Consider the following 15732-nt stretch of genomic DNA (forward strand, 5'->3'; position numbering starts at 1 on the left):
AAGGTGGGGCTCAAAATAAGGAAACCTGTAGTTTTAGGATCCCACTCCCATCATGTTAATTGATGCTCAGAGTCCTTTGCTCAGCCCTTGCTCAATATAGTTTAACTTTGGCCTTCATTACTTTTGCCCACTTCCCTTTGGTACTTTACCCAATAGCAATGTGGCAGGTTCCCGCAACTCCAGGATGTCAGAAACCATAGCAAATTCCTCTCCCATTGTTGCTTTGGACCCTGTACACTGCCAAAGCATTTGATGAACAGCATCTAAGGTATAATATAGGCCTGCTGTGAGTTGTTGCAGCTGTGAATTTTTGTAGAGAGAGAAGCGGGGAGAATGACGGTGCTCATGGCTGGGACTGACCCTGTCATATCCCTTATATTATGACATAAAACAAAGTTAAAGGGTTGTAATACATTCAAGGAAAACAATAATTATAATTTATTTTGAAAATGGTTTTACTTGAACCAACTGACTATGGTAGGATATTCATGCATTAGGGGGATGTGCACTAACCGGTTTGGCTCTCCTTTTGTGGAGTGCCAAAACAATCCGGAAGTCGGGTGTTTGAGCCGGTTCAGAGGTGAGGGGGGCCTTTAAGGGGCAGGGAGGATGCTCTTGACTGCCGTGCTGCTTCGCCCCCCCCCCCCCACTGGTGCTGTGCCCAAAACCGTTGCTGTGGGGCTACAGCATACTTCCCTGCAGCCCTGGTGTGCATCCTACCAGAAGTGGCCAATGCGCGTGCACATGGTGCGCATGTGTGTCAGCCACTTCTGGTAGGACACACACAGAGGCTGCAAGGGGATACGCTGCAGCTTCGCGGCAACAGTTTTGGGCACAGCACTGGTGGGGAGGGGAATGGTGGAGCAGGTAAGAGCATCCTCCTTGACCCTTAAAGTCCCCTGCCCACCTCCCCGCCGACAAACAAGTACTGCACGAACCTGTTTGTTCACATCCCTATCACCCATCACGAGACTTACCTCTAGAGTCAGTATGGTCTTCTCATGTCAGTGTTCTCATAGAAAGATTCCTTGTTCATTCAAATATGTGTGTTGTGGACAGTAAATGTGGGTAAAAAATGATGTTAGTTCTGTTCAACTAACAGAACTAACAGAACTGGGAAAAGATTGCTTTACCTAGCAAAACCTGCAATTTTGTACCCTACCAATCTTGTCTGGACACTAAGTAGCTTTCCCTCATTTATTTACAGTGAGTATAATCACCTTGAACACAGAAGGTGATTATGAAAATTGCTCCTAGATTAGGTAATGAACAGAGCATGGCAATACACTTCCATTCTGTTTCCCAGCACGTAGTGTGTAGTGGACAATCACTTCATGTGTTAGAGCAGGTTGTGGGTGGCATTACACTGAATAAGATACCATCACTCTGCTCAGCAGGGAAATAAATCCTTTTACACGCTATAGGACATCTCTTGTATCTCCTTGGTTTTTCATGCTGCATATATCTTTGTTTAGAATTGAGCTTTCCATGCAGCTAAAAGGAGCAATATATGCAATAAGCCATTTGTCTCATGCTGTTTCTTTGTATTGTGAATATATTGTGCTTTCAAATAGTTACATGTTGATAAAAGCAAGTAGCTTTTTTAAAAATAAAAATCATTTTACATTTTCGTTCATTTTATGTTTGGTTTTATTTATTCCATCTTTCTTTTCTTTGTTTTGTTTTTAGTTGTATCTGGTAAGTTGAAATTTTATTGGCCATCTCCTAATCATCGTTATCCCTGTGAATGGAACTCCTCTCCCCCTTTCCATCCATACCCTTCCATATCCGCCAACAAATCAGCTTCCATCTTTCACTTGTAATTGACTGGACAGACTGCAAAGGGCAGATTCTGCATGAAGTATTGGTAATTTTTGTGGTAAGAAGCAAAGGTAATGGGTTGCTTGTTTATATCTGTTTTAATTATGATAATGTTGAATTCTCATTTTTTAAAAACAGTCAATTCAGCTTGAACTGAATGTGTTTGATTCATTCTTGCTTTGAGAAATTCCAAATAGTGTGTTAATTCTTTTTTAAGGTATGTAATGCTTAGCAGTAATTATGCGGCTCATATATATAGCTGATGGGAGTAATTAAAATTTGCTATGAATCTCCTTAAATTCATTTTCAGTCCCACCATTTATCAGGTTAACCTTTTGCATTCCTGTCTGCAAGCCTAACCTTAGTTTAAGAACAACTACAGGGGCAGAATATATAGCTTAGTTGAGTCAAGATTTAATGACAGGTTAAAATTTGCAATGAGAGTGAAGCAGGCTACAGACACAAACCACACTAATCTCTATGACAAATTTTATAGGGGGGAAATGGCTTTTCCTGTTACATACATCCCTATATCCATCCATTCAAAGCTAGCATTTCCTGATGAAACTATTGCGACTTTCATTTGAGTAGTAAGAACCACAGGCAGCTGAGATTTGATAGTCCATAAAACATATCAATACTTCTTTTAAGTCTGGATCTTCAGCAGTACTGGTGACATTTGAACCTGTTCGGCTTTTAAACCAGTTTGCCTGATATATTACTAGACTAGACTGGACTAGACTAGACATTTCATGTTCTTAAATTAGGTGGTGGGTGGGATGGTCCTTCCTATAAATGATAATGTTTTGTCTATTCTATTGTTTAGCACTTAAGAGAAATAATTCTCTGCCTTCAATATATAAGATTGTAGTCAAATTTATATAAATTTACTAGCTTGATTAATCAGTTGAATGCCTAATGATTAATCAAGTAAAAAAATCTTTCATTGTTGTGCAACTTTAATAATAAAAGCAAAGTATATATGAGCAAAGTGGACCATCACTCTTAGTCTTCCTTCCACTTTATTGGCCCTAAAGTCGTGCAATTCAGAATTATGTATAACAAAAATGGAGAGTTAAGGAAATTGCTTCAGAATGAATGTTTGGGCCTTTTAGTGTTGACAACCAAATTGGTATGTTAATGATCTGGATGTGAATCCTTACATATATGTACAGATGTTTCTATATGATTGCTTCTTTATACATTCAGCATGCAAACCCATTGTATTTATTGTTTTATGGCTATGAACTGAGGGTAGTTAAATGGAAGTTCCTTTAATTGATTAGAATTCTCAGTGGAATATTAGGAAAGAGGGTGTCTTTAATGTATGTTGGACCCACCTGTTTGGATTATGCCCAGAAGGCTATAAATAAGCAGTGCAGACCCTAGAGAGATGATAATTTTCTTCTGGGTTAGAGTTTTTGATAATCACCTTGTTATAGAGGCTAGATTGAAGAACATTAGGTCTGAATTTCAGTGAAAGGCTATAGTCTGCTCATGAAAAGATTGAATAATTGTATGACTGGAAGACGTCTGAACACATGCTGGTGTGTGGTCCCTATCTCTATCAATTAGCAAAACTTCAGCCTATGCAGATTCAGCTTTAATCAGTTTACTAATATTTTATTTATTTATATAACACCTGACTCCAAAGGCTCTAGGTGGTTTACAAAAATAAACATAACAAAACCCAAATAAGACAAACTGTTAAAATAATTTAAAATATACAGAGGTTACTAAAAGCCTGGCTAAAAATTGTGTCTTAAGGGCTCTTATAAAGGCTGGTAAATGTTAAACCACAAATGTCTATAGGGAGCACATTCCATAGCCCAGGAGCAACTACAGAGAAGGCCCGTTCCCAAGTTACCGCCAGATGAGCTGGCGGCATATGGAGACAGGCCTCTCTCAATGACCTCAATGTGCAGTGGGGATCATGCAGAAGAAGGCTCTCTCCCAGGTAATGGTTCTAAGTCATTTAGGGCTTTAAAGGTAATTACCAGCCCTTCGTATTTTCCCCAGAAATCTATTGGCAGCCAATGCAATTGTTTTAAGACAGGCATAATATGATCTCTCCAAGAAACCCCAGAGACTAATCTAGCTACTGCATTTTGGGCCAACTGAAGTTTTGGAACTACATACAAAGGCAGCCCAATGTAGAACACATTGCATTAGTCAAGCATAAATGTTACCAGAGAGTGCACCACAGTTCTGAGATTGTTGTCTTCAAGGAACGGAAACAACTGTCATTTCAACAGAAGTTGATCGAAGGTGCTCCTGGCCATTGCGTCACCCTGAGAATCCAGAGTGAAGCCTGGGTCCAGAAACACTCCCAAGTTACACCTGATCCTTATGTGGAAGTTCAACCATATCCAGAAGAAAAGTATATATCACATCCCTGCAAGTATGGTCCCTTACCATGAGTAATATCCAGTCACTACCACCAAAAACATGCACAGTAGACTTTAAGAACACTACTCCTAGTTTGTATTAGTGTGTTCTGCTATTAACATACTTTATTGCTTCTTGAACAAGCTATAAACATACATTCATATAGGTTTTCCACCACATCATCCATGACCCAGACCCACAAGGGTTGGTACCATCTCAGGAGATGAATTTTGATAGTGATTTTTGGCAATGTTTTGTCTCCTAGAGAAGGAAAATAGGTAACAACAGTGTTGCATTTGCAGTGTTCTGAGTGTCATTAAACGCTTTTATCCCTACACCCAAATAATTAGGGTGAAATTGCAGTCATTTATGCTCAGAGCAAAGGGTTAGGGTAACAATCAACAAATTGTTCTATTCTCTTCATGAAGTAATCTGTGGAGGACATTCCTTCCAATTTTCATTTCTAGTATTCTGATATTAGGTTTTGTGTTTTAAAAACTTTTAAAAGCTTTAAAAACACAATTGCACATTTTATTGCCGATGCAATAAAATCATGATATCACACTGAAATTTGAAAATATTGCAGTGCTATCACCTATTTTACTTCTCTAGGGTTTAGGCCTTATCAAAAAATCACAATGAACTCTTGTCCTACGAGATGGTACTGACTACCCCAGCTGGCTCATGTACTAACAATGCAACAAATATCTTTCGAGATTTCACTTATCACCTTCTACAAGAGCACCTCCTTATCGTTGGTTCCATTACTTGGGGTTTCACATATTCATTGTTTTTAAAATAGAGGACGAGCCTCCTTAACCATGGGTAAGGGGTTTGTGTATCCACTGTTTTTTCTAGGGAAAGAAAGAAGAAAATGAGTCTTTCCCATGAAGGTGACATCCAGCACTGGCCTTTCTCCCACTGGAGTTTATCCTAAGCACTGGCCTTTCTCTCTCCTAGGGCACACTAAGGAAACATCCTGTACAGGATGTACTGGGAAACATCCTTGTAGAGCGGGCACTGCTACTCTGTCGCATCTTGAGTGCTGGGCTCTTTCACTGTGGTGCTGCTGCTGCCTGCCCGCGTGCTCCTCAAGTGCTGCCCTGTCTCCTACCTCCCCGTAGCAGGGGTCAACAAGCTGCTGCCCTACACACTTCTCTAGTGCTGGGCTCTTTCCCTGTGCCAGGAAAAACCTGGGATTTGGACAGATTACCGGGTCTCACAAGAATTGCGAGGCCTCGGAGGGATAAGGAAGTCCTGGCCAGTGATTGATGAGGGCAAATTATTACTCATGCAGGCTCTACTCTGGTACTCCCCTGGTCTGTGGGGATATCACGTTAGGACCTCACTACGAAGAGAGAGGACAGTGCTCAAGGAGTATGGCACAGGCATTGGGGAAGAGCCTAGCACAAGAAGTGCATGGGGAAGCTGGGGGACTTCCGCTAGGGGAGGTAGGAGACAGGGCAGCACTCGAGAACTTCATGTGCAGGCGGTGGCACAGGGAAAGGGCCCAGCGCTCAAGAAGGTGTGGCAGTGGCCAGCGATCAGCCCTCCGGCAGCCCCACTCTACAGGGGATATTTCCTCAGCATGCCTGATGGGAAGAAAGGCCAGTGCAGGATGTCTCCTTTGAGGGGGTGGAGGCCAGTGTTCCTTTTCTTCTTTCTCTCCTCTTGCCCCTCAGGGAACCTAATCCCCAGGTTTCAACTGGATAAACATCCCAACATTTGTAGTTTCCTTATCCTCAGTGATGGGCTGAGAACCTATCCCTCATGGATAATGAGGTCTCCCTGTACTGAGAAATCCAGTCACTTGAAACAAGCCAAGAAGTGTTTGTGAGGCCTTGGTGAGGCCAAGACAAGCTAGCTTTTCTGTGGATCCCATCATAATACCATTGTGCAATGTCACTATTATTATTATTATTAATAATAATAATGATGATGATGATGATTTCCTGTGACTGTATACTTTCGACATTGGGTTTGTTCTTCTAGTAGCTCTACAGTCTCCATCCCTGGTTGCTCAGCTAAAGATTCTGAGTCCTGTAACCCATTTTTCGACAAGTGCCCAGGTACTCTAGCACTCGACATGGCCCTTGTTGACCCAGGCAACAACTGATCTGGTATAGAATTTGTTTTTCTTGTTCTCACCATGGTTATGGGATTAGGCACATTTAGTCTGACTTCTCAGCCAGAAGCCTGTCTGGTTTGGGTGACCCTCCAGTATAGCCCTCTGCATCCATGAAGTTTGCAAGCTCCTCCACCTCATCAAGGTAGTGCCCAGTGGATTGTTCCTGCAGCCCAGGAACAATCACTATGAACAAATGTTATAAAACCAAAAATTGATAAGACCCAGAAAGACAGTAAGTTTTGGTTATGAAAGGAAGTGGATGATATGGTTGAGCACCTTGTATGTTGTAAGAAAATCGTGCAGACTGATTATAAGGAAAGACACAATGAAGTTGCTGCAATGATCCACTGGAACTTTTGCAAGAATTACAAATTGCCAGCAAGCAACAATTGGTGGAATCATCTGATTGAGAAGGTCACGGAAAATAAGGAGACAAAAATCCTTTGAGATTTTCGAATACAAACTGATAGGCATTTAGCACACAATATGCCTGATCTGACAGTCATCGAGAAGAATCGGGTTCTGAATAATTGATATTGCAATCCCAGGGGATAGATAAGTCAATGAAAAACAATTGGAGAAAATAACTAAATACAAGGACCTTCAGATTGAAATTCAGCAGCTCTGGAAGTAGAAAACAATTGTAGTGCCAATAGTTGTTGGTGCCCTTGGTGCAGTACCAAAAGAACTTGAACACCATCTTGACACCTTGGGCATTGATTAAAATTACAACACAAGGCCACACTACTTGGGACAGCACGAATACTACGATGCTATCTTTAATTTTTCTTTAGTTATCCTAGACCCTTGGAAAGGGCTCGATAATTAAAGTACCAAATCCAGTCAATAACATCTGGTAGACTGTGTGTAAATAGAGGAAGAGGAAGAGGAAGAAGAAGAAGAAGAAGAAGAATGCTTTTACTGCCTTTCAAGAAAAAAGTTATCAATGGCAAACTCAACAGTTGCACCTTTCTTCCATCCCTTTCCCCACAAAAGGGGATGGGGAGATTAGAAACTTCCATTGCTGATATGTGTTCTGCAGTGAGTGCAGACTGCATGGTGTGGATCACCATGGCACAGCTCAAAGTAGTCCCACACAATGCTTCTTTCAGTCCAGGACCATTTTAATGGTAGTGGTACTGGGCCTGCTGGTATGTTCTGGGTGCCACTATCATCACTGCTCTCCGACCAGGGCTATAAAGGTCCCATAATAACAGGAATGATGACCTCCTGCTCTTCCTCAGTTCCAGAATTGGGGGGGAGGGGTGTCACACCACCAGTGGGGATTGGGAATGATGGAGAGCACAATCTGGCTGGGCTAGCAACGGACACCTCCTTCCCTGACAGGGGAGTACCTCTCCACTATTTCAACCTCAGCCTCCACATGCAGCTGCACTGCATGGCAAGCCTCCACCAGATAGGTGAGCCTGCACACAACCACTTCAGTGGGTGGACATCTTGGGGAGTAGGCCCCTCTCGCCATTGCCCAGCATGACCAGCAACATCACTCCTCCCTCTGCCTGCCACTCTGCTCCTAGCTCTGCTGTGCACCCTCCCAGACATCTTAGACATTTTTTTAAAATTTAAGCCCTGACAGGAGGGAGAAGAAGCACCTTTTAGGAGGTGTGGAATAGGGTGTGCCGTATTTATGCTCTCTGTGCCACACACACAGTGCTACCTATAGCACTGTGGTGCACACAGAGAAGGATAAAAAATTAAATAAAGCATCAGGCTTTATTGGGAACACTGTTTTTATAGGAGAGCAAATGAGCAACATTAGGGAAAAGGACAAAGGAAGAAATGTGAAGAATGGCATGGGATTAGTATGGCCTCTCTCTAACCCACCCCTCCTCACCTACAGCCCTGCCACCTGATCCCTCCTTTCCCCCAAATAACCTGACGGGGGGTGGGGGTACCACCTTACTGGCATCTTTGGTTGAGGGCTTCCAGTGTCATCTTTGGCTGGAGTCTGCCAGGTGTCACTCTCAGAGGCATTCTTGGGCCGAGCAGACACTGGCTTGACAGCTGAGGGAAGGGCCCATGGTCACCCACCCAAACAATCAAAACAAGAAAAAATCCCCCAAAGCCAAGGTACACAGAGGGAGCCTGGCAGGCTGTATACCACATGCCATCCACTAGGCACAGGCAGGCAAGCACACAGACAGCAGCAGCAAAGGTGGCAGCAGGACTGTAGAATAATAATAATGATAATAACAAAAATAATAATGATTACACACACACACCCCACATCCACAGCACACCTCAGTCATTAAGAAGAAGAAGAAACAAATACAAGGAATAAAATTCACCCAGTTAAAGGCACTGGTGCTTCTAGTACAATTTGAAGCAATTTGGATGGGGGGAATCACAGTGCGCCAGTTACTAAAGGGGGCTGGCTACAAGAAAATCAATGCACAAGATAAAAATCCACACAAAATAAAATCCAAACACAGCACCCAGTTAAGCCACTGGGTTTCTTACTATTTTAAAATAATTGGGGGAAGGGGTTGCAGTGTGTGCGCGCACACACACACACACACACACAGACACACAGCACCCCAGTTATTAATGTTACTGGGTGTGAGGCTGGCTACTGCTAGGATCAAGAAATACAATAAAATTCCAAGCAGCACCCAATTAAAGGCACTGGTGCTGCTGGTACAAATAAAAAAAAAGTGGCGGGGGATAAAGCAGTTGGCAGGGACTGCAATTAAAAGGGGGGGGAAGACACACAGAGCAGTCACTCTTAAGGCTGAATGCCATCTCACATAGCTTGCTATCAGAAGTGTTTTTAAGGAAGGAAGGATCAGTGATGTGAAAATCCTAAAAACCAGAATAAGAATAAGGTGTGATTGTGACTTGCCCTGTCTGTGACACTCAGTAGAATGAGCATGAAAATAATTAGTTTTTCAGATGGCTGATAGGTTAAGGATCTGAAACATATAAACCAGGAAGATCTCTAATTTAAGCCATTTCTTTTGAAGCATAAGAAGGTAAGCTGAAACATAAGTGTTTAAAGGAGTTTTTTTCCCTAGTCTAGTTTACTCAGTGTGCTTTTATACATTGAACTGCTGTAGCTTAATGTAACTGACATAATTTTTGACGTTCTATTTACTGCTAGATGAAGTGGCCATTTAAGTCTGTATAAATCAAACAGTTTGGACAATGCTGGCAGTATTTATAATGTCATGTTGAGCAGATGTTTCAAATTTGCCTTCATTTACATATATATTTTGTTCGAACATGCCCTTGCCTATGTAAATGAAGGAGGCATTCAGCTTCACTGTTGCTTTAAATTCATTCCTCTTCAGTAATTGCATTGAAGATGTTTAAATAGTTATAATTTACACAGTAGCAATCCTGGGGCTTTTGAGTTAAATTGGGAGAAAAAAATGAGCACCCCAGTCTATATCAAAATCAAGCATCTTATGGAAGCTATTAAATAATTCCTGAACTATCATAAATCAAAGATTATGATTTTTGTTTATGTAACCTCAAATTTGCAATCATTTACCCTGCTAACTTGGCAAAGAGACGCCTTTTAACGTTGTGATTCTCTTTATTTGGCCGGGGGAGAGTAACTGGCTCTATCCACCCCCAGCACAGTACTTCCAGTGACTGTTGCTGGTGTCAATCTTGTGTTTCTTTTTAGATTGTGAGCCCTTTGGGGTCAGGGATCCCTTTTATTTATCTTATTTATTTATTATTTCTCTGTGTAAACTGCCCTGAGCCATTTTTGGATGGGCGGTATAGAATAATAGATAGACAGATAGATAGACAGATTTTTTACTATAAGAGTTCTTAGTGCAATACGTGAGGGAAGTGTGTTTTTGCTGTGACTGATAAAAAATATTCTTCAAGGTTCTCCTAAGAGTCCATAGAATATCTTTGCAAGAAGCATCACTAAAGACAATTTGGTTTTGTGAGACTTTAGACTGTTCTGTTATAGTTTTAAAGAGGAGAAGGCTTATGGAACACCTGAGACACCAGACCTAGTTAAAACAATATCGTTATTGAACCCATTTTTATTATTATTTTAAAGAGGACCTTTCTATATGCCAAAAAATTGATAAATAAATCCTTAACTTTTCAAATGGATAAAGAATGAACCCTTCTAATTTCCATATACTTTTCTTCCTTCAGAGCCACCACACTTTGTTGTGAAACCTCGTGACCAGGTGGCTGCATTGGGCAGAACAGTGACTTTTCAGTGCGAAGCAACTGGAAACCCTCAACCAGCAATATTTTGGCGCAGAGAAGGAAGTCAGGTAAAAGAAAATTAATCCTATTGAGATGCCCACATTCAATCAGTTCATGGTAATCCAGCACTGTGCTAGCCTTCATTCTCCCTGGGAGCCCAGAACCCATATCCCGGAAACCTCTGTTGGTGTGCCTGCCTATTCTTTTATTTTTGCCAGAGTATATGTATATGTACTGTATACATATGTATGCCACACTGACAAGCACTAGCTCAGTATTTTAAAAACCGCCGTGGGATTGTTTTAATGAAGGTTGGTATACAAATTTAACAATAAAATAAAATAAAAACTACAGTCTACTTTATAGTTTTAAAATAATATATAGAGAAAAAAGTTGTTTGAATTTGGGCAGAACATGTCTCCTGGCCTCCCTGTTCCCCGATATCGATCAGGACTGTGTGCAGGCCAGGAAATGTATGTTTTGCAAGACAAATTTAAATTGATTTATTTTTAAGACAGAAACAATATGATCAGATACTACATTTTAAATCAAGCTATAAGCTGGTTTTTTTTGGTTGTTTTTTGGTCGAATGTTGAATTTCACTGAAAAGTGAAAATGAGAAGGAAAATATCAGTGATAAGGATCTGTTAGTATTTAGGGTGTAATGAAATATGGCATATCCTGTTTGTTTTGGTAATTTCAGGATTATAAATGTTAATCTCAAGGAAAAGCACTAAGCATGTTTCTTTGTGAAATATAAGAAGTTAACATATCTTTTAGTCAAGTATGGAAAACTGAACCTGGCATTTGGTGGTCTGTATACATGAAACTGAGCTCAGAGTTCTATGCCACTGCTTCTTATGTATTATCAAAGCAAATGCAGCATGTGCTTATAATTCAAAGTTTGTTGTTAAAACCTTTTTTAAGGTTTTATCAAAAAATCTTTGTTAAATAGGGGTAAAACTGGTGATAAAGCTGGTATCCAATGAGCTACTTTAGGTGTGCAGAACATAGTGGTTCACTTGGCCTTTTCTCTAATGCTTATTAGCTTCAAAAGCGATTTGCTATATTGTATGCCCAGAGGGTGGGAATTGCTGTTTTAAACACAAACACACACACACACACACACACACAACCCTTTGGTCATTAGGAAAGGCAAGGAACAGAAAATTAGTACTAGTACTAAGGGGATTAAAATAAATAAAATGAAACATCTTTCAAAACCTGTCTATCTGCTCCTAAATTTCATATTTTTCATGTTTTTACAGACATAATAAATTAGTAACATTTTGTCAATATTGACTGACATGATGAGTAAAATTGCTCAAAAGTAGTCTCATTAAATTTATTGAAGTTATGCAACTTGTCCTTTTAATTCCAATGGGACTACTTTGAGTAGATTATCATTCACCTGATCATGTCAGCAATTTTCTTTCTTTTGTAGTAGTATATCTTTTCCTTGTACTAGGCTGAAAAAACATTTGCTTATATATAACAACCTTATAAGAGGAGCAAGGGCTGCACAGCTATCAGTACATAGTCATGGCAGAGAACAGGGCTTTTGTGGGGAGGGGAGAGAAGCGACAATCGCTTCCCCTTACCCATGTGCTGAGCTGTGAGAAAAGCCTCACACACCCCCAGTTAACTGGCTCCTTGTGAGGACGGAGCTATTGCTTTGCCCTCAAAAGGCTGAGTAGCATGTTTGCCGTTGTGCACACATACAAAAGTACTTATCTGCATTTATGAATAAAGCACAGCATTACTGCTTTACGTAACACCCCCAAGTAAAAAATGAAGAGAAACAAAGGGGAAATGTAGGAATGACGTGCATTACAGTAAAAATATATAGAATCATTACACATATGCTTAAAAAGTAGCTGATTACCTATATTTTACTACAGAATTAAGTTACACTGCCAACATAAATAAATCAGAATAGAGAATGGATCGATTTCATTTCAGATAGTCCTAAAAGCACAAATGACTGCACATTATCTTGATTTGTATGATTCCCATAGAGAATAAAGAGACTCAATTTATAAACGAAGTTTTCTGTTAGTTGTTGACCCTCTCTTCACCTAACACAGGTTGTCAGTTTTACAACACTCACATTACATGTTGAGGGGTTGGGATTAGGGAAGTGCACTAACTCTGGTTTGAGCACAGTTTGGGAACACAGTTGGTGAGCTTTAAGAAAGAAAAGAGCAGGTTCACTTGCTCTCTGCTGCCCTATGCAGCCGTCCCATGTAGCTTCCTGCTGGGGTGTCATGCATCCCAAGAGGCCAGCCCAATGCACATGGTGTCTGTGCAGGTGCCATGGTGACCACACAAATGGTGCCTACACATGCATGGACACCATGTGCATGCTGGCGCCACATGGGATTCTTGGGACATGCACTGCCTCAACAAGAAGCTCCATGGTGTTGTGGAGAGCAAGTAAAGACTTGCTTTTGTCTTTCTTAAAGCTCCCGAACTGTGCTTGAACAGTGGGCACATCCCTAGTTAGGATTTTCCATTGTTTATTCATTACTAACAGTGTGGCACGAAGTGTGTTACTAATTTCCTATTCTCAGTTAAGACTAATGATCTGATATTACATAAAATCATAATCTGGGAATCTATGAGCAAGCAATATCTAGCCATTACATTCTGTAAATATTTTCAACAGTGATTTCACATGTTAACGGTAATAATTTATAAATTAGCATTCTCATTACTATATTGCATTGGTTTTAGATGCACATTACTAACCACTGTTAGTAACCCCTATTCAATCAGAAATTGTACATGTCATTTTGTGTTTATATTTGCATACCCATTTGACAATATAGGATCCAAGAAATGTCTTATTGAATCAGTTCAACTAGCTTTGCTCTTTTTCAAACAGCAGCCAAATGCTCTGAAAGTATTGAAAATGGTACATGAGGAGATTACCAATCCCTATCTAGTTGCTTGTACTACTATATTTGTATCTAGTAGTAGTTGCTTCTAAACACAGAGATTACTTCTGTGTATTACTTCTGTGTACTATGTATTATAAGTAATATCAATTGATAACACAATTTTGTCTAATAAGATAATTTGATGCCAGTTCTTCCTGAATGTATGTAATGGTCTGCTCCAGCTCTTGGGTACAATTACTAAAGGGCTTTGAACCAGAAACCTCAGCAACATCATAGTTGTTGCTAGACACCACCTTGACTAGTTCTACTAACTGACTTAACTGTATTCAGCAAATGTATAATATGTTCTGATTTATATTTTTCAATGTATAATACAGTACTAATTGAGCTGAATTTGATCCTTTGCATATTGAGTAAAAGTGAACTCTACTTAGTTCAATATATAGTTTGTTACAATTGTTCATGAAGTATCTATATTAAAATCTAATTTAATATTAATCTAATTTTTGCATCAAAACTATTTTGTGATGTAGTGCCTGAGTGACTCTTGGCTGTCTCTCAGGCTCAGCCTCACTCTCTTATCTAAAAAATGGACTAATAGTGGCATTCCTCACAGTTGTACAGAGTAGAAATAATGTCAAGGTTAATATTTAAAGTGCACATATATGGGAGGGGAATCAATAACTCTCCTATTTCTACTTTTCCTCTACATGTTTCAGAACCTGCTTTTTTCATATCAACCTCCTCAGTCTTCCAGCCGGTTTTCTGTCTCACAAACTGGTGATCTTACTATTACAAATGTCCAGCGATCTGATGTTGGATATTATATCTGCCAGACTTTAAATGTTGCAGGAAGCATCACAACAAAAGCATACTTGGAGGTTACTGATGGTAAAGTAAACTAAAAAGTTCATGTTTTTATTAGTAATTAGTATTTAGACTGTATCTCTAGAAGCAAGAGGATATGATTTTACATGTATATGCTTGCCCCTGAACAGTGTGCTCTCTAATTATTTTCATCTGTGCGTGGAAGGAATTTTGTTCTGGGTGGCAGTATCAAGGCAGTGTATGTGCTCGTGTATTCAGAGTGGGGCCTTCTTGATTCAATCTGAGCCCAATCTAAAATTGACTGAGTGGACATTAAAAAACATGTGAGTGCGTGCACATGCATACACCTTAGCGGGAACACTGCCCCAGAGTAAGGTGTTGAAAAGGTGCATAACCAACAGCACAGATGTGAATTAATGCAACACAGATGTGAGCTATAAGGTCAATATTTACAGGGGGGAAATGGAGTAATATAGTAATGTATACTCCATATTAAATGGAGTAATAAGCTGAAATGTACTAGTTCATTATTTGTTCCATATTAGGATATTTGCTATAGTTTGTACTTGAATGACTTATTCTATCTGTCTGTCTATCATATTTATATACTACCTTATTTATGTATTTATTTATTATACCGCCTAATATATACATCTCTAGGCAGCATAACAAAATTAAAATTCACTGAGCCGCTCATTTGCCCTTTTGACACCACTGTGGCTGCTGCTCCTGACTCCCAACCAAGTCCCCTGGTCTTTGCCACTTCTTCCACGGCTGCTTATCCTGCCCATGATGCCTTTCCCAGTTGCCTGTATATTCCCCCTCCACCTTTGACTTTCAGAGCCTACATGGCAGCAACAGCAAACAGGTGATGGAGAACAGAGTGGAAGCTGGAGCCAATTTCCCTGATCTTACCCTCCACCTTCACCTTTCCCCTGTTGTTTGGTCTCTTGTGCTGCAAAATTGGGGGAATCGGCTCCAGCCTGCACTCTGAGTCCCTTCACGTGTTTGCTGCTGCCAGTGCTTCCACGTGGGCTCCAGAGTGAAGGTGGAGTGAGGAGAGCAAAGCAGCGAAGGTGGAGGGTGGGGATACAGGCAATGGGGAAAGGTGGGGGTGGGAGCAGCAGCCATGGGACACACCATCTCCACCCACTACTTGGGCTCTTGAATTCCCAGTGTGCCCTATCATGGGCTCTGAATAACTTCCTCGAGGCACTTCCTTTAGAGTGAGTCCCATTGTAAACATGTATAGAAGTGGCCTGCAGTGACTTCCTTCTCTGTAAACATTCAGAGAATCAGACTGTAAAGATGCTTGGGGCAGAGGAATATTTCTTTCTGATCTAATGGTGAATGGAAGAACTGGGCTTCTTTAGTTCATGATGTTTTTCTGGATACTTTTTTTAAAAAAAGTAACTCCTTAAAGCAGTCAAAAGACAATTAAAATTAAAAGGTAAGATAACCAAG

General features: G+C 40.4%; 1 protein-coding gene across 1 annotated transcript in view; it reads left to right on the forward strand.

Annotated features, from left to right (window-relative positions):
* ROBO1 (roundabout guidance receptor 1) overlaps positions 1-15732 on the forward strand; it is a 927259-nt gene that overhangs the window by 788379 nt on the left and 123148 nt on the right. The window contains 2 exon segments of the mRNA XM_053306810.1: positions 10481-10605; positions 14160-14331. Of these exon segments, the coding sequence (XP_053162785.1) occupies positions 10481-10605; positions 14160-14331 (297 nt within the window).

Source organism: Hemicordylus capensis, chromosome 3 (genome assembly GCF_027244095.1).
Source record: "Hemicordylus capensis ecotype Gifberg chromosome 3, rHemCap1.1.pri, whole genome shotgun sequence".
Lineage (NCBI taxonomy): Eukaryota > Metazoa > Chordata > Lepidosauria > Squamata > Cordylidae > Hemicordylus > Hemicordylus capensis.